General features: G+C 36.3%; 1 protein-coding gene across 1 annotated transcript in view; it reads right to left on the reverse strand.

The window, feature by feature from the left end:
- The window catches only part of FAM3C (family with sequence similarity 3 member C), a 28340-nt gene continuing 8218 nt past the window's right edge, over positions 1-20122 (reverse strand). The window contains exons 2-10 of the mRNA XM_017818217.1: positions 13287-13347; positions 10719-10823; positions 9539-9568; positions 9004-9127; positions 5672-5730; positions 4130-4180; positions 3633-3717; positions 2581-2707; positions 1-1626 (exon numbers count right to left, since the gene is read on the reverse strand). Of these exons, the coding sequence (XP_017673706.1) occupies positions 1537-1626; positions 2581-2707; positions 3633-3717; positions 4130-4180; positions 5672-5730; positions 9004-9127; positions 9539-9568; positions 10719-10823; positions 13287-13299 (684 nt within the window). The 5' untranslated portion in view covers positions 13300-13347 and the 3' untranslated portion in view covers positions 1-1536. The remainder of the gene's footprint in view (positions 1627-2580; positions 2708-3632; positions 3718-4129; positions 4181-5671; positions 5731-9003; positions 9128-9538; positions 9569-10718; positions 10824-13286; positions 13348-20122) is intronic.

The raw sequence follows: 20122 nt of genomic DNA on the forward strand, positions 1-20122 counted from the left end.
TCCAGTCTTACTCTGGTATCAGAGGTTATTTATTTGTCTTACAAGGTAATTCTCAATATTGCTTGAAATTTTTAGTGCACAGAATTTGTCTCAGAAAACATCAACAATAACAGTATTTCTAATGCCTCTGTGTTAAACTCACTGTGGGTTCTTGAAAAATCCTTTGTGGTTTTTGCCCCATAGTACTAGCTTGAAGTTTACGCAGAATATACCAAAACTCATGACACAAAGCCCAAGAGATTACAGCCAATTCTGTGTCAGCCCTTAATTTGTGAATACAGACACCATCAGTTATACCTTACTTAGTGTCAGGAAAAGTTCAAGCTGGCCCTACTTAAACAGAAATTTACTAAGAAAGCAAGGTCTTCTCACAGCTCTCATACAAGCTACAGAATAAGGCCACTTAAACTTGGTTCATTCTTTTTCCATAAAAAAAAAGCATTGTCAGTTAAGTTTACAAGTAACACTTTGCATAACCCAAGACACAATGCTCTTAACATTTCACTGGAAGAACAGATTGCCTCAGCTCACATTAGAAGTAACATGGATGGTAAAGGATCACAACTGTGTACCCTGAAACAACTCTCACTAGAAGGCAGACTGCTTTCCAACAGGCTCTTTGGGACGTGAAATCTAATTCTGATGTTAGAACTGAAAGAGGAAGCTATTCCATTACACACATTTACTATATGACCAGCCACTATAGCTGAATAGCCATAGAGAGAATCAATGGTTAAGCAGCAGTACAAGAATTGCAATAAAAACTGAACAAATTACTCACAGTACTGCTGTTTAACATGCCAAGTCTCTTCCATAAAGCAAACACTTTCAAGTTAAGTACAAATTCCTCCAAGTCTGTTTTAAATATCACACACACTATTTATATATTTATTTTTGTTCATCCCCTAAAGATAAAAAAAAATAATTTCTATTGTGCTTTTCATGGCATACCTGTGTTACACAATCATATGTTCTTCCTTTGCTGATTATTCAGTTTTCATGGGGAACTACAAAAATTTTTGGAGCATGCGGTATCAGAGTAACCAAATAGCTTTAATAAAAAGTGATGCTGCCATTAAAAAGGCAGAGGATAAAAAAAATTAAAGCTCCTTATTAATTTATCACTAAAATCTACAATATTCCATTAAGTTTACATAGTCACAGCAACACTGCACTGTTAAGAAGACAGTACATTTGTCAGGATCTATTTATTGTCCACATATGTAATTTATTGGCCAGTTATCTACAAGATATTATTTACCACAGGCAAAACTAAATACTGTGCTTTTAAGAAACCTGCATAGAAATGATTTGATGTTTCTTTTATTTTGGACATATTTACAAAAAGAATTTCTATGTGTGTTAGCAATAAATAATCCCAATATTCAAAATGTCAGTGCTCATGCACACACTGACAAGATGGCTGCATGCTTTAAAAATATTATTTACAGTGCAGTCTCCTTCATAGCCCTCTCTCTAATAATAGCAGAAAGTGCATTTTCTTCCGTATTCTTTATCCTTTCCTTTTGTTTTCATTTAGTCTTGTTTCTGAGGGATACAGCCTTCCATCTCGACAACTTCCGGCCAGCCTTCATACTTGTTTGTGTCCTTGTTATTCTTTATATGCTATAAATGGAAAACATCAATCTGCTGTTAATGTGAAGTCATTTATCCTTTTGCTTTAACTCACAGCTTTAAGACATTTACTTATTTTCAGGCTATGGACAAAAAGAAAAACCATCACTATTAGTCTCTTGTCCTTCATATCAAATGTAACGATCTCCCAGTATTCACCACTTAATGTAACTTGCTCAGACAAGTGTATGCTACGAATAGTTAAGCCACACCAGGAAAACATTTTTAAATTTTATTATGGCTGTTTATTTAGGAAGAGAGACAATCAAGGAAAGACCAACTGCATTAATGCATGAACCACCACGAAACAATGATCTGCAGTCAGGTAAGACACTATTGCCTCCAAGAGTTTGCCACTGCTTCTGCACTGGTTTCCACTCCCTTGCAAAGCTGGCAAATGAAAATGCATCTTCCTTCTTCTCCTAGTTCAAAGCTGCATTTACCAGTAATTAAAGGCATCATTGACACATACTGAATTTTAACAGCTAAAGCATGGGAACATACTCTATTTCATAAATTTTGCTGTAGCAGCAATAATTTTTGAGAGAAGAGCAGAGATAACAGCTGGGAACACCAACACTTTAACTACCACTTATCTGTCGGAAGTTCACCGTTGTTAGTGCGTGAACTAACTAAAATACAAGCGTTAGGCAATAAGTTTTGAATTGTTTAGTTTAATTTGATTCATTAAAAAGATAAATGATCTAGCTATTGGCATATTAAGATCTACCCCATGTAAGATTTTCTTCTTATTTATGAGTCACCAAAGAATCTTTTTGTTGTGTTTAAAAGGAGGAGGCTACTCAAGGAAAAAATCTGAAAATAACACTGTGTGCCATTACTGCAATAGACAGTCATCTTGTAAAAATGCATGGCATTTATAAAACATGCTACGCCCTTATTAACGCAAGCTGTTAAATTCCAGTAAGTTAAAGAATCACAGACCTGTTCAAATGGACTTTTAGTCTTAATTCCTTTTCCACCGCAGAAGACCCAGTTGTCTCTGAAGCCAAGGTTGGTAATGGATGTGCTTCCCAGTTCAGCAATCAGTTTCCGGGCTTCCTCGTTAAGCCTTGAACAAAACAGAAGTTCCGTATGTGAATAAAACATATGCCCTTAGAGCTTTCATTGCTCAGTGCACCAATCATCTTTAATCTGATTAAATATAGTTTAAGTCAGTAAATATTGGGCAAGATCTATCTTTCAAAATCAGATAAGGCTAGTTCTAACATCACCTGATGCAATGAGCGCTGCTCTTTCATGCTGTAGGCTCAAGGAACCAGGATACAAACCTATTAGTACACCAACAAAAGCCAGGAACCCACTCCTGTGAGAATTTATACATATATCTCAAGTCATGTTAGCAATCCTCTAAGCAACTAAAAAAGTCAACCTTTAAAGTAAATAAAGTTTGCAGGCTCAAGCTGAAGTCTAGATAAAGTGAAAGCTATTTTAGATTAGAAGAATAGCCTGAATATATAAAAGAAGTTCTTGTCTGCTTGGGTCAGTTAATTCAAAATTCAGACTGCTGCCCCCCAGCACAGTTCAGTGCCTGTAGGCCCACAAAGGATAATTTTAGTATGGAAGGGAAAGCAATTCTGTAGGATAAGTTATCATTCCAAAATCTCCAAACAGCAGCTCTTCATTTCTTCCTTTAAGTTACCTACAGAGTCTTCAGAAACAAACACTCATGATATTTCTGCTAAGGGTCTAATTTAATATCTAATTTACTTTTGTTTCTCACAATAGTATACACCTCACAGCTCTCTAAGTAAATATGTACATACATCTGCTTAGTTTTAATTTGATCTTTGATGTTCCCAAATCACATCAGCATTATAAAACTAATAAACAGAAAGTATAGTTTCAAATCTGTCATCTTGGAAAAACAAATCCTTATCTAAAGTGATTGCATGAAAAGGAATGTATTTTTTTTCAGTATAAACTAGCATTTAAAAGTTTAAAGCAACACTTGCTATTTAAAATCAATTACATACTTTGTTGCACCATCATCATATGTTGCCATTAACACTATTGTTCCATCCTGAATGGACTTCAGAAATTCAATAAATGGTGCCACATCTGAAAAGAAAGAGAACACAAAACTGTTTATTAACAAGCCACAGTTCTATACTTACACATCTGCAATGTCTTTCTGTGAAGATATTATTTTAAGAATATTTTAAATGTACTTAGCATTTATAAAAAGATGCTGAAGTGAAAGAAAGCTAAAATGCATCAGAGAACTCTTAATTTATAGAAAGAGTTTAATACATATTGTGTAAAGACTAGTGAGAACTACTCTGGAGAACAAGTTTGTTTGATTAACCATACCATTTCCTTCCACCTCAGCTATTTGTGTAAGTTGCACTCTCCTCACAATTACAGAGGTGAAGCACTCCCTTAACTATCCTGTTAAACCACCACAGCAAATGGAGTCTGGAGAAGGAAAAAAAGCACATTCGTTGTTTCTGACCAGCTAAACTGCACCTACCTCCTCCCCACATGTCAAAGAACTTAGTGTCTAATGCTTCTCCTGTTTTACCTGGAGGGAAAAAGAAATATTTGGTGTCATCGAATTTAACCAAAATTATCTTACAGAAAACATGCCCAACACTCCTGTTACTGACTCTTCCAGGGGAAGTGCTGCAGAAGACACTATATAAATGATAAATCTTAACTTCTATGAAAATTGTTCCTTAAACAGTAGTTTGCAAAAAGGTGCAGGAAAACCTAAGAGGAAATAAAGTGAGACGATCCATAAAGTGTTGAAGGCCAGGTTGGATGGGGCTTTAAGTAACCTGGTCTAGTGCAAAGTGTCTCTATCCATGGCAAGGGGGTTGGAACTGGGTGATCTTTTAAGATTCCCTTCCAGCCCTGACCATTCTATGATTCTTTGCAAACTTCTGATTTCACTTCAAGTGGAATCTAAAATAAAACACCTACATCCTCTAAAACAAATACAGAGTATTCAGTACAGATATTTGCCTTTTTTAAAGTTGGTTTTGCAAAAATAGACAGTAGAGCTATAGACTGCCTTTAGTGCCACATGCAAAGTAAGGAAGATTAAAATTACACTGCATGTTTCCCTATAGACGGGAAATTGTTAGTAGATTTAATCAGAATAGATAGAAAAAATGGACAATATAGTATATCTGATTAGCTTTTTTTTATTATGCTGTCTACAAAGGCAGTATTTGATGGAAGGTAGACTTTTTTTAATATACACATTCATTTAAAGTTTGGAAGACAGAGAGAAAGACTGGAGCTATAAAATACAAAGATAGGTATTTTGGTTTTGAACAGATTAAGACAATTTAGGAAAGCAGCACAGGTCTATAAGGCATGCTTTAGATGATGTAAACCTAAGTACAATCCAAAAATAACATGAATTTATATTACAGTGAATTGACAAAGTGCTATCTCAGTGCTACAAGGAATTGCTTCCTACACATTAAGGAGAAATCTGCCAGTACTGACATTCAGTTCAGCTTTCAAGGTAACGCACAGTTAAATTTGTTTGGTTTTAATGAAAATTAAGAACCCTGAACAAAATTACCTAACATCATGTATTTAGGGACAAGATCTATAGACCAAATACACAGATTCAAGCTAAGAAATAACGAGCTAGTCTTTCCATGTAGTAACAAAATTGTTTAAGAAGTTTCACTGAAAACAGAGCAACAGAAGAATGCAGGCTACAGTTTTATTAGTGGTGGAAACACACAAGGGCAAAAGTAGGATGCATCTCATGTCTTTTTCCATCTTGTTGTGTATTAGGAATTTATCTGATGTCACCGGAGCACTCCACTGTTGCTATTTTTACAGCTCATTTTTAGAAACAAAAACACACTGAGTTTTTCTACTTTGTAACAAAAAGGTGTCAGTGCCAAGATCTGACATTATCTCAGTATAAATAAGTTGAATGCTTCCTTTTCTCATACTGCTTGCCTTTCATCAACCCTTACTTCTTCACCTTAAATTTTGGAAACAATTTGAAAATGAAGACAATTTGCTGACTTAAAATGTCACTTACCATTGACCAAGGCCACATTTATTCCTCTGCCAACATTATTTTTAACTCCACTCATTAAACTGAAACAAAATAAATATTTTTAATAGGAAAATTTTCTGATGTGAAATATTTCTGTTTTTTAAATTGGATCAAACTCTAGAAGTCACATAGTTAACAGACCACACATTCATGAGTAATTAAATGAAGCAAAATCTCCTTGAACTAATCTTTGTGCTCTTATGACACCACCAAATTGAGAATAACAAAAATATCTCCAGTTGTATTGATTTAATTTGATCACTTAATCATCTTCATTTCAATATATGTCTGTATATTAAAAATGTCACAAAAATAGTGTTATTAATTTATTTTAAAAAATACCTTGCAGCTAAAGAGCCTGAACCAAATATTAACTTGAGGAGCTTGGCACAGTCACATAGTCAACATTTTAAGGGGTTTTTTTTGTTGTGAGCACATGATAAATAAAAATGTGTTAATGAGTTTAAAAGCTAACTGAACAGAAGCATTTAAACTCATATTACAGCATCACATCAAGAAATAAGATTTTCATGTCATGTCGGAGCATCCGTTCTAAACAAGAAAAACATACGGCAAATAAAGACTGGAACATAAATCCAAGAAGGCAGTGAAGTTCTGAACACACTCCTTTCCTCATACAAAATTTAGTGGACATTTAATTTACAAAAAATAATAAGAATTCTCTTCCATTTTAATCAAAAATTCTCTGTAAATAAATAATAGTGCAAAAATATCTGAGGTGACTAGACACTGAAATTCCACGCATCCATAAAGTTACAATGGATTCAGACAACAAAAAAATCCTGCAACCATGAATGCAAAAATTATTAGTTATTAAAGGAATTTAGTGCAACATTCTGATATCAGGCTACCGTGGCACAATCATGCAACTGGCTTCTTAACAGAGGAAGTAAAACTGCATGGAGAAGTTGGTGGTAAAGAAGTATCACCCCTTCTAAAAATCCCAAGAAGTAGTGACTACAATAATATTTTGATGATGAGTCCAGTATTTTTTTTCTAATTCAGATTATATCCTCCCAATACAGAACAAGGCTATAACTGAGCTTCTACACAGCAAAATTCCTGTTTCACATTAAAATATCTATATAATTAAAGATTGAGAAATTACATGCATTCTTTAGTGCTTTCATAAACCTGGTGACATCCTTACAGTTAATGTATAGGGAAAAACCTACTCTGTAAACATAATTTACAAATTATGAAAACTTGTTCCTGCTTTCCTGTTTTGGAAGTATGAAGAAGAGTACAAAGTAATCAGAAGAAAAACTTTGCAGGAGTGAGTTCACAAAATATCTCTAATAAAAGAGCTTCTGAAGAGGAAATAAGTTTTTTTTCAGAGTTCTGATATACTACGTTATACACTTGAGACAGCTTGTGCACCATCACAAACATAACAGGCTGCAGTGCAAGAGCTTCTCACAGGAGGGCAGCCCTTCATCAGTTTTAGAATTGTTCCAAGAATCTACAATCAACAAGTTATAAGAGCTTTTGAAAGAGAAATAAAACCTCTTATGAGCAAAGCAGGAGACCACATAAAATCAATCAAATTTTCTGGTGAATATTTAAACAGACATGACAAGTCCTCCTCTGAAGCAAACCAGAAAGATTTTTGCCAAGGCAAACTGTACTTTAAAATGCAATAGCTGTGCACTGAAGTGTGCACTAGTACTAACAGAATAGAGAACTTTTGCCAGCAACTACTTTCTTTTCATCACTTTCTTCAGTAAAATATCCAGTAGAAGATTTTTTACTTTTTTTTGGACAGGAACAACAATCTCTTCTTAGTTAACCAGTAAGTGATACATTAAAAAAAAAAGTCAAAAAACCCCCAAAGAAAATAACACTGCAATTCCAAAATTAAAATATTACTTACACTCCCACAACTTTTAATCACTGAATCAGCTTAAGTCTTCACAGATATTAAGCTTCCTATATTAAGCAACCAGAACGAGATGGTAACAAGTTTTGTAACACCAACAAAAATACCTCGCCAAGAGATTAGATAAGCCTGTCTAAGGTCACAAAATGACTCACTGGTAAGAATGGAAAGCAAAACCTAGCAGCTTGTATTTAGTATGTGCCAAGGTGAGCTCATGCTTTCTTCGCACGTGCTCCCCAACTACACCGTGATGCTCTGCTGCAAACTGACTCCTACACAAGCGAGCAAGCTCGAGCTAAGTCAGCCTCCCAACAGAATGCCAGAGTTAGTGCTAAAAATATTCTTCTCTTTAAGATCATTTGAGACTAGTCTTACAGTTACTTTAGAGAGTAAAGTGATGGAAAATGTTAACCAATATGTTTTATTGTCTTATAGATTAATTATCCTATTTACTATACTACGTGGGGTTCTTTTGTTCACAGTGAAGTTGACATCTGCTCTAGAATTCATTAGCACCAACTGCTATATATGTTTCTCTGTACTAACATAATGTGGGCTGACAAACAGCTACTGAAGTAGTTTAAACGCAAATGGAAGGCAAAGGCTTTAAGTGTGACTGATATTAAAAAAATCTGACAACAGTAACATCTTTTCTGACATGTCACCTGTAAAACTGAGTAGACAGATAATGTTAATAGGAAGCTGCACACTCTGGGTGACAATGAGGAGGAACAACCTACAAGGAAAAAACAGTCTAAAAATAAATACTATTATTCCCATTATGGGGATTACTGAAAGGTATGCAGTTAAATACTCTAGATGCAGTATTATTGCTAATACTGTCAAAAATATCAATATTAAAAATAGAAGACTTAAAACCAAACTGTGTCTCGAGCAGTTCTTTTCCTCATTTCACAATTATTTTAAGTTTATTAACTTTAGTTACTATTAGCACAGTTAAATACCAATTGTTAAAATACTATTTCCCCTTTTGAAATCAACCTTTAAAGAGAAGTGGAAAATGTGTTCTGACAGTGGTACTGTGGAAATACAGCTTAAAAGATGACTTGAAAAAGACAATACAATAATTCACTGAATTACTATTAGAGGCATGAGGACAAGTTACTTAGAGGCAAGTGTGCATCTGATTTGACAAAGTTTACCTAACCCTTCAATCTGTAAACCTGACATAAAGTGCAAACTGTCTTGCGTGTATTAAAATAACATACATTTCTGCATTTACTGCAGAGCGTTAAGTACGCTTCAGAGATAAAGTTATAATGCAATGTAATTTTTTCATATGGTCAGACTGTTGGCAAAACAAAACCTAATTTAAGCTATTGATTTTATGTGCAAAGTGATCTAAGACAGTATTGGAAAGAGATACTTTGAGATAACAGGTAAAAATACTTACACATTATCCTCTACACAAATTTTAGGTCCAACTACATTCGCTGCTCCACTTGACATTTTGAATGCAAAATGCTTTTCAGGACAAGCTTTAGAGATTCCACATTTGTATCTTGGAGGTTTTGTGGCTTTCAAAAGGAAATAAAACAAGATTTTAGAGACAACACCATAGCTAGGCTAACAGACAAATAACGTCAGTTACTTTTCTGAAGGAATTCAAGGAAAAGAGCAAAAGCAAAAAGTATCACATCTGTAGTTGCATAGCAGCTTAAAATAATCTAGGTTTCTGAAGTACCTCATTATTCTAACTTCTTGTTGTCACCCTGCTGCTTGCTCTGGCACTGTCATCAAAAGCCACAAGCCAAAACTACAAAATAGACTTTACCAGAAATTAAGGAAAAAAATCAGGAAAAGAGGAAAATTAGTTTCTGATTGCATTTAAAGTCTAATTAAAACTTCCTTAACTATGAAAATTCAACAGTCTTTCTGTTACTAGCAAAAGCAAGTCACAGCAGTAATACATGCATATGAATACTCACAGCGTGCAGCTGCATCCAATGCTGATCTAGCTAAAATGAAAAAGGAAAATTTTACAAGATGTTACTATTAAAGTGTCATCTGCTACAAAATATCATATAAATGTAAAATCTTTCTGTACTTCTATAAACATGGGTTAGTTGAAACGAAGTATTAAATACACCTGAATACTATGCTCCAATAAAAAGCAACTTTTACACAGTAGAAGAATGATAGTGATCAGGAAACCCATTCAGAACACTGCCTTAATTTATTATTCTCTGATTAACACAAAGATCCATGAAGATACAAAACGTCCAAGGATTTATGGAGGTGTGGGCACTAAAGTGAAATGAATTTCCCTCTTACAGCTTCAGGAGGATGAGGTTCCTTTCACCTCAGACTGGAAGCTGCAACTGAGGTGTATTTCAACCCAGCCATTTGTGACTCCCTTTCTTGGGATAGGAAGAAACACAAGTGACCTCATCATGCACATACCTTAATGACACCTCTGTCTCTTCGATGGTTATTAAAGTTATCTCTGCTGACTGGTTCAGATGTTGGCTCACACTGCAGTAATCTGGAGTTAACGAACATGAACTCTACCCATGTACCTAAAATTCTTTGGTGGGTTTTTGGTAATAAAAAGCACCTTTAAAGATAATGCTGGCTCAAAACAGACTTAAATTTTAAGACACCTCAACTGCTAATCCTACTATGTGTAGAACCTGGGTACATCTGAAATGTTTCGATTACTGCACATTCAACTTAACAAGGCAGTGTACCTGTGCAAGCAAAAAAAACCCACCCAAAACAAATTCTGAATTTCTTTAGCAGTAGTAAGGCAGAGCACAGATTTCCGGAAACATCACTCAGGTCACCTAGTTTGCAACTCTACACTAAGAATGCAAGTACCAATAAACAAAAAAAGCAGGTAAAATGATGTATACTTGACAAGCAAAAGAATCAAACTGATGCACTTAACATAAGAGAGTACTTTAAGTATTTCATACAGAAAATAATTTAATACACATATTATATATTATATATATATAAAATAACAAGTATACATATTAAAAACAAACACAGAATTCTTAAGTGTAAGAGCCTAAGTCAAGCTTAAAGAACAATGAATATGATGTTCTTGATTATGGCTCAAGTAAATATTAACAGATGTACAGAGAAAACAACGTCACCACTTACCAAATATGTGTCCTAAGTTTGCATCCATTTTTATTTCAAACACTTGAGATATGACATAAAACGTCAACAAAAATATTGCTATGACAACTACCAACTTTGCGGCACCTGTTAGGAAACAGAGAAAAGTTTCAAAAAATTATCTGCAAATAGCAACGTTTGTTCACCAAAACTGACAACATGAGAATTGTATATCAGATTACACTATGGGGAACTCAGAAACAATATGATCATTTGGGGACTTACTAAACAGAATTAACCTGCAAAAAATGGACATCATAATGTAGAATGCAACTGCACCAGTCCATCAGGTTACCATACCAAATACGTACTCTGCTCTTAGCTTTTTCCTGTTTCATGCTTGCCTGACACCACAGTCCACCAATTCAGCTCAGAAGCCAGGAGAAACCAAAGACTTTTCCATGAAAATTGAGTTTGACAAGATGAACTATGCTGATCTACCTGGCTGTTGCCCAAACGTGAAATTCCCACCTCTCTCATTCCACTTCCCTGTTCTTAGCTGTGAGTACCTGGTTCCTCCTTGTTCACAAATACTGTGGTTCCCACCCCCACCCCCTCAAATTGAGCTACCTCTATTTTAATGTATGGCCAAGACTGAGACTGATTAGGATCTGTTAATATACTGTAGCTTGGCTGCTATGGTCAGTCAGCTCTGAGTATTATGTTAAAAAAACAAAACCACCACAAAACCACCAGCCAACCAGAAAAAAGCATCCTCACCTACTTTTCAACAAACTTAAATTAATGACCTTCAAAAGCAAAGTTTGATGGCTCAAAAGAGCTATTTTAAAAAGTAAGAAAAAGCAGTACCTCTCCCCTCCCCCTTTTAATATACTGAAGCCCTGGGTATCTCAAAGTTTGAGAGCCAAACTTTCTCCAGCGCTGAGGGGCCAATCTATCTCCTGAGAGAAGAGCTGGAACCACACAACCTCAGCAACTTACATCTGAAATGGAAACTTGAATGTATGGGGCACTGCCATGAACCTCGCCATTTTTAGCATAATTTGAAATATATTTTTACATCTATTTATCTTATTGTAAAATACTTCTGTTTCTCACATTGCCAGCCAAATAAATCCTTCAGAAAAAAACAAACTTATGTATTCCTGCACATCTCAGACTGCTGCTGTGATGGGCTGTTCAGAAAACCTTAAAATAGACAGATTACTCAGCCTTCAGAAGCATGAGAGAGGCTAATCAATCCTTCCAAAAGGCTAAAAAAAGATAAGGGGATAAAAACAGAAAAGAAAGATGAAGAGATACAAGAGGTTTTTGCCTGTAGTTGATCCTTCTTTTTTTTATGTGTGAGCACATACATACTATGATGTAAGAAAACACAGATGCAAACTTAATTTAAAAATATTATGCTGGAACTCCAAAGATCACTGCACTCAAAGAGAAGAGAACTACATATAAGCACTGGAGAAAACAGATGATTTGAACGTACGTTAAGAAGTGGGTACAAGTTACTCTGGGGGAGATTCCAATTGGAAACAGAAGAAAAATTTTTCACAATGAGAACAATCAACAGTTGGAATAATCTCCCCACGGAAGTGGTGGATTCTCCAATTTGGACATTTTTAAGATTTGGCTGAACAGGGTGCTGGGCCATTGCAGAAAGATGGGTGTCGGTCAAATTAGAGGAAGTTATATTCACTTTCAAACAGAAGTTACAATGGTATGGAAATTATAGGGTAAAATGCAGCTGCTACTCCCTGGATGGAATGCCATAAGCATGCTCAACAACTTATCCCACAATGATTCCCCTGCCACACACAGTCTATAACCTTAAGGTCATGCTAAGGGGGATGAAATGGCAGGCAGAGCAGAGTGAAAACACCATGGCCAGGCTGTTAAAATCCCTGCAGGGAGTGGAACTTGGTGGCACTTTGCAGCTGATAAACCATATAGCACCTGTCAACCAAGGGAGATAGGAAAGATGTCCTGCTGTTGAGCCAACAACCATGGTGAAATCTCTCTCCTCAGATGAACTTTGTTCATTGAAGCTTAACTGTAATAACACACACATCTCTATCCTAAAGTTGCCCACCTCCAAGGTATGACTACCCCCAATGGTGTTGCATATTTTATGTTTTATGATCACCCCCTACTGGTGCTCTGTATTTTATTGACTGTATCTTTAGGAGCAAAGCAAGAGAATTTTACACCAATCAGTAACAAAAGCATGTATGACTAGAGTCACTCAAGCTCCACCTAAACATAAAGGAAGTTCAGTGAAGGGTCCCCATAACTGACAGACTGTGCAGGCACAATGATCCTGGCTTTCCTGGGGTGCTGACAGACTAATTAAACACTAAGCATTTGAGAAAATCCCCCCTTTTCACATGGGGGGATCACATGGTTAGGCAACCATCTTGTCTAGACTGTGCTTTTGCCAAGAAAAGTTGGACCAGATGATCCTTGAGGTCTCTTCCAACACAATATTCTATGATTCTATGACTTTAAATCCTTATTGTCACAACTTGTTAGTATTGTCCATAGCAGTTGTTACACAAGTGACCAAAGTCTGATTTTACAGAGCGTGCTTACCTGCTATTCTCATGTTTAGTCTTCAGCCAGTTAACAACGCTATTGCATTAAAAATAGCCACCTGCAAGAAAAAAAACCAACACATCATTGTAATTACAACCAAATAAGCACTTCTGTGATGAGTTAACAGAAATAAGTCCATAGATTTTCTAGTCAACAAAATTAACGATAATTGTTCCGAATACCTATTTCTTAATGCTCACAGTAAAGGCAAGATTTAAGAGGGATTTCTGATGTCTTGCTTTCACTTGCTACTCCATGAAACAAGTGTTCTGAAAAAAAATATTAAATCAATGTTATCAAATCCCTACAAATTCAGTTTAACTTTCAGTCCTTCAATTTGTGACATAAGTATTTACCAGTGCTCTATCTATGAAGTCTTTAATTTCCAAAAGCTATGTAATAAAAGTCAACAACTCCATCTTCACTGCTTCGAAGTCCTACCAACTTCTGGATGCAAGTTGTTATTTGGAAACATAACATAGCAAACTATGATTTAGAGAGAAAAGATTTAAGCGTTTTGGCCTTTAGGGTATTGCATAAACTGCACTCAGTAGAACCGAAAGAAGGTAATTTCAGTACTTTAATCTATGCTTTACAGAAACGTAACAACACATCTGTCACTTTTAGCTACATCCAGAAGACTAATATGATGGTCAATGATGACAGAAGTACCAAACTTAGTACTCAAACTATTTTAGAATAAATGGAAAATCACTGTCTATGAGCAAACACCATGTAAGTTTCCAAAATCTTCTTCTTGAGAAGAGCGTGCCACCATACAGAGTCAAAATGGGCCACAAACTCCACAGGCTCTGCTCAAAGACTACCACCTCCTCCTCAAGTGATGCTGTGCCCCTGGGCTGTACCAAATCTGCACTCTGCACCCTGGTCATGCTCAGCCTTGGTGGGCCCATGCTGGACTGAGTCTGGACATCTGGCTCAAGTTTCCCCTGAATCATCTATACTGAGGCACATTTGAAAACATGTAATCAGCTATCACTCTAATCCAAGCAGCTGCCCCAGACCGCCCATCACAAAAGCTACAGCATCCCTAATGGTCTGCAGTCCTATGCCATGATTTTGAACAACATCAAAAACATTATCTTTAAAACTGTTTGAAAAAATACTGTTATTAGAAATGCAAATCATTTGGAGACAAGCACCAAAGCCCCCGCATAGTTTTCATGGTTTATGCTAGGCAGAAAAAAAAAAAATCAGTATTATGCAGACAAACTTTTGCCTTCACTTAGTTCAGTATCTTCAAGTTCAGTCATTTGTGTCCAGATCCTCTTTGACAAAGACTCATTGTGCTCTATTGCTTCAGGTTTCCAAGAAAATGGCCAGCAGAGAAATAAAGGGGAAAAAACAAATGCAAATATAGAAATATTTATTTCTACTATATAAGAATTTGAAAATATGTATCAACAAAGTTTGAAAAGTAGACACATTTTTGAGTGCTAATGTTGTACTATAAGGGAAATCTCACAGCATATTATGGGCATAATATATCCATTATATTTATAGCCACATATTATATCCAGAAATAACATTTTCTTTCAGTGAAAGGCTAGTATTCATCTGTCTTGTAAAAAGACAAAGAATCTGTCAGGGCAGATAAACTCATTTTATTTCAAAGTCTGTGAACAGAAGTATTCTAGGCTCCTTCCTCTCCCCACCCCCAGAAATATATCAGTGTTAAAATAAACAGTCTGTAGTTTGAACAACTACAAGCTCGTTTTAAGGCTGCACTCAAAAAACCCTAAAGTTTCCTATTTTGTTTTACTCTAAACAAATACACATCATGAATTCAAAGTGTGAAAGTAAAAATATGAACAAAAAGAAAGCAGAATCTAAGCGAAACAATCCTGATCCAATCTTGACTGCCTTTATCTCCTTCCACCCATTTCAACGACTGTTATTTCTTGCCATCAAAAAATATACAACAGAGAACATGGTTTGGGGTTTTTTTTAAAGTGTGGAATGTTTTTGATTTAGGAAAAGGAAAAACAAGTATGCCATGTGTCACCTTGAAAGGAATTTCAAAAGTGATTTAGAGATTCTTTTTCTAAATTACAGTATATCAAAATATTGTGGGTTTTTGATCCACAGGATAAATACAGTAATGCTACAGTAGAGATAAGCACTGCACAGCACTTTCCAGCTGCAGGACAATAATTTATGGATGCCATGTCCTTTCCCTGCATTGCATTACCTTAGAGGGTTTTTTTTATTATTTCAAGACAGAACAGGAATAAAACAGGACAGCTCTTATGAATGCTTAAAGACCATTACTCCACGTCTTCGGTATTAGACCTCACAACTGAAATCAGAGAACTCATTAAAAAATGGATTTGGAATTTCTAATAGTGCACATCTTAGGATCATTTAAAAACAAAGAACACGGGACCATAACTGAGCTTGATGCAGACTCAGGTGCATAAAACCAATACCAACAACATTCCTTTGATTGCTTTAAAAATGGGTCAAAATACCCCAAACACTATTTTTCTCTTCTTCGGCATAAGATTCCGTCAAACAGGGGCAGCAGAATTAGAACCTAAATATCTTCTTGATTTATGAATGTCGAGTAATACAAATGATGTCTTTATTACTACATAATTGTTCTCTGTGAGGCAATAGAACAAAGCTGACATTTATCACTTATTAGTCAGAGACTGAGGCAGGAGATACAGCAGGGCTGACAGGCAGTACCCCAATGAGTACAGCAGGACCCTACACAGAAGCAAAAGCCAAAGAGAGCATCACAAAACAGGCAACAGAAGCAATCAATATCTCCAAGTTAAAAAGTAAAATGGATGGTTTTGAGAAGCATTATACTGCATGACTCAAAACACAGATCATCTTTTACTTCAGATTGTTTTCGTAGCACAAAACTTAGGAGGTTTATCAGTCAAGGTCCAAAACTTGGGAGGTGCAAAGAAACCAAAAAAATCCCTCAAATGCAGCAGAAAGTGCCTTGAAATGAGGAGCTGTCCTCAAAAGAACCTGAATGAGAGAAGACAAGTGAAAGGTTCTTGAATTTGTCCAGTTCCCCACATGGAACTGCATGTCTGTCCATGCAGAAAAGGGTTATTTATTCTAGATGCAAACTGCTATAGAGTGGAAATGTGGAAAGACAGTTGAGAGCTAAGGTTATTGATTGCTTTTTTTTCTACTCCATCCATCCTTAACCATTGTATTTTGCTCCAAGGCAGGGGCAATATCCAGATGTTGCAATTTCCAGTGCCAAAGCCACTCCAAACAACCCCCAAGATGCTACACAGAAAACAGCAGTTTACAATTAAAAAAAAAAAAAAAAAGGAGAGAAAAAACAAAGGGCTTTCCCTCCACTCTGTCCCACTTGTTCATTAACTTGTTGTCCTAGTTAGGACAACTGAGACCAGTTCATCATGGTATGGGTATAACCCAAAACTGTGTATTCTATAGCCTTCCATGCCATTTCCCAGAAACTGTTGTCAATAGACTATTAGCACCCTCTGACCATAGAGCCTGACTCCTCAGGCTATAAACTAGGTGTTAAGAGGCCTGTGAGATAGGAGGATGCTCTTGTCCTCACACCCTTTGTGGAACTCCCCACCCTGAGGGAAGTATTGAGCATTCCTGCCTGAACTGGAGGATATATAATCTTGGAGTCTTGGAACATTTTTAACCACTCGTGGGATCCAGAGGAAGACTGCAGCTCATCGCTCTCAACCTCAGCTGGACTGCAATCACCACTTTTGACCAGACTGCAACAGCTCTCCCACCAGCAGGTTTTTCCCCTCTCCCTTTCCTTTGGACTCAAGCGGGGCCCAAGGAACACCACTTTGTTCATGCCCCAGGGTACTGGTTTATACATTTGGGTTTTGTGGGTTAAGACCAATTGTTTGTTTGTATGATTGTACTTACTGTATTATTTTAATAAATTGTTATTCTGACTTATAATCTCTCCTTTGAGTTGAGTTCATTTCCCCTGCTGGTTAACTCTTAAACCAGCACACTTGTGTAGGATGACAAACTCAACACAAATACAACAAATTTAGCAGATAAGTCCACAGAGCTACTTCACATATTTTTATCCATACCTTCAATCAGGGGAGCAGCAGATACATGCTTTTAAAAGCAACCTGTGTCTCTTGAGGGAACCCTGCTAGGTACTTCACAGAGGAAGCTTATAACTTCATTTAGGAAGATTATGAGTACATAATCATGTTTCATTAGATAATAAAAAGAATGAGTTTTTTCTACCTTCATGTGTTAGATAGGATCATCATCAAACAAGTTTACCTCTTAGAATCATGGTGCAAGAGGAAACTGCATTGATGTAATTGACAAAATACACACAAACGGTACTTATTAATACTGCCACACTGACGCACTACTGAATGAAATCCAGATTTCAGTCCCAAGCTGAATGCAATTAAATTTCGTCAATTCTTCATCAGGCTTTCTTGACACTCTTGTCCAGAGATGGTGCCAAGGGATACACGTCACTTGGGCACAGCCTCTGTCCTACTTACTGTGCAGAAAGCTGTGGCCATTTGAAATGCACTTAACATTTAAAAGGGTTTTTCAAACACAATTGTAATTAATGTTTTTAAGAATAATAACAAAACATGCAGATTAGTCTATTTCATTCTCAGGTAACAGCATTTCCATTAGCAATATCATAACATGCACAGATTATACTTACAAAATGGGCACATAAAAACAAGCAAAGATGAGAGGCAAAAACTTAGAAGGTCAAGATAATTTTGAATTCTAACCTTAGCTGATTACAAAGTGGTCCCAAAATCAACAATGATACTTAATAAAACATAAAGTAAAACACTTCAAAACGGACATCGAGTGCAGCAGGACAGGCAGCAGAAACGAAGAACGGGATTCAAGAGATTATAGCAGCTCTCTAATATAGGGGTCAAAAATGTCATACTGCCACAAAAGTGTAACTGCTCATTGTGAGCTGTACCATCAGGACTGCTGTGTATGAAAAAAAGAAAAAAAGGCAGCTACTCTGCTCTGCCTAAACAAACAAAAAATACTTTGCTCTGTGTGCTGTCCTGACTTTTATCTGAGACCCATGTGCAGTTTTTTCCTGTCTATCTTAACGCATAATCCCCAAATGGAAGAATCTAGATAAGAATTACATGACCTAAATAAACTAACTAAGGGATAAAAGAATCAAGTCTGCTTTGCACTAAACTGCGAAAGTGAGGGAAGTAAGGATGAGACACCTTTGCCTCTTTAAGGTGTCATTTTAAAATATATTTAATTTTTTTAAAAATACTATTTATTCATAATATAATTTTAAATATATATTTTAAATATATATATATTTTATAATATATACTTTGTAACAAAATATGCCAAGATCAACTGTTCTCTGTATTCCCTGGTTGCTCCTTACTTGTTTGTATTTATAATATTGAAGAAAAACAACCTTCCACCTACTAGGATAAACAAAAAATATAAAAGGAGGCTGTAAATCATCATAACCTGAAAAAATATCAGAGACAGTTTTTCTTAACACAGGTAGTCTACAGGTACAAATTAATGTCCCCTTCAATATTAACTCCCTTTTTCTACACTATTATATGAAAATCTGTACCCAGATTATGTAATACTAAATCTGTATCAGCCTGAGATGCTTTGCATTAAATTCAGAGCGAAATTTTCCCCCTAAACCCGGACTTACACGTTTTCATGCTTTCAAACAAGCTCAAATAATGTTACACCTGTTTTTGTCTGCATTTACTATTAGTGTTATTTGTTAATATGAATAGCATACACTGTACTAGAATTAGACAAGCATTCAAAAAAAAAAAAAAAAGGCTTGAGCTTTTATTTTTATTTCCAAGACATTAGGAGATTAGGACATTGGTTGGTTTTTTTGGTTTTTTTTTTCAGCACAAACTGCCTTCTTCAGTGATTAGCAGATGCATTTTATTCCTGTCAGAGAAGAGCAAAAACAACCAACAAACCAAACCAACCAAAAAATTTAGCTTTTCATAATTGGTAAAATGCAGTCAGTGAATGTGCTGGTTTAAGAGTCAACCAGCAGGGGAAATGAACTCAACTCAAAGGAGAGACCACAAGTCAGAATAACAATTTATTGAAACAACACAGCAAGCACAATCACACAAACAAACAATTGGTCCTAACCCACAAAACCCACATGTACAACCCGGTACCCTGGGGCATGAACAAAGTGGTGTTCCCTGGGCCCCGCTTGAGTCCAAAGTAAAGGGAGAGGGGAAAAACCTGCTGGTGGGAGAGCTGTTGCAGTCTGGTCAAAGCAGTGATTGTAGTCCAGCTGAGGTTGAGAGCGATGAGCTGCAGTCTTCCTTCTGGATCCCAGGAGTGGTTGCAAAAGTTCTGAAACTCTAGGTTTATATATTCTCCAGTTCAGGCAGAGATGGTCAATCTTTCCCTCAGAGCGGGGACTTCCATAAAAGGCTCAGAGCGGGGACCTCCATAAAAGGCTCAGAGCGGGGGACTTCCATAAAAGGCTCAGAGCGGGGACTTCCATAAAAGGCTCAGAGCGGGGACTTCCATAAAGGGTGTGAGGACAAGAGCATCCTCTTATCTCACAGGCCTCTTAACACCTAGTTTATAGCCTGAGGAGTCAGGTTCTATGGGCAGAGGGTGTGAATAGTCTATTGACAACAGTTTCTGGGAAATGGCATGGAAGGCTATAGAATACACAGTTTTGGGTTATACCCATACCATGATGAACTGATCTCAGCAGTCCTAACTAGGACAGTGAAGCAACATTTTGAATAATCCAACCTCCACTGATATTTCAGTTTGTTGTGTTCAAGCAGTTCAGAGTA

The sequence above is a fragment of the Lepidothrix coronata genome, unplaced genomic scaffold (genome assembly GCF_001604755.1).
Source record: "Lepidothrix coronata isolate B3197 unplaced genomic scaffold, Lepidothrix_coronata-1.0 Scaffold66, whole genome shotgun sequence".
In the NCBI taxonomy this organism is placed as follows: domain Eukaryota; kingdom Metazoa; phylum Chordata; class Aves; order Passeriformes; family Pipridae; genus Lepidothrix; species Lepidothrix coronata.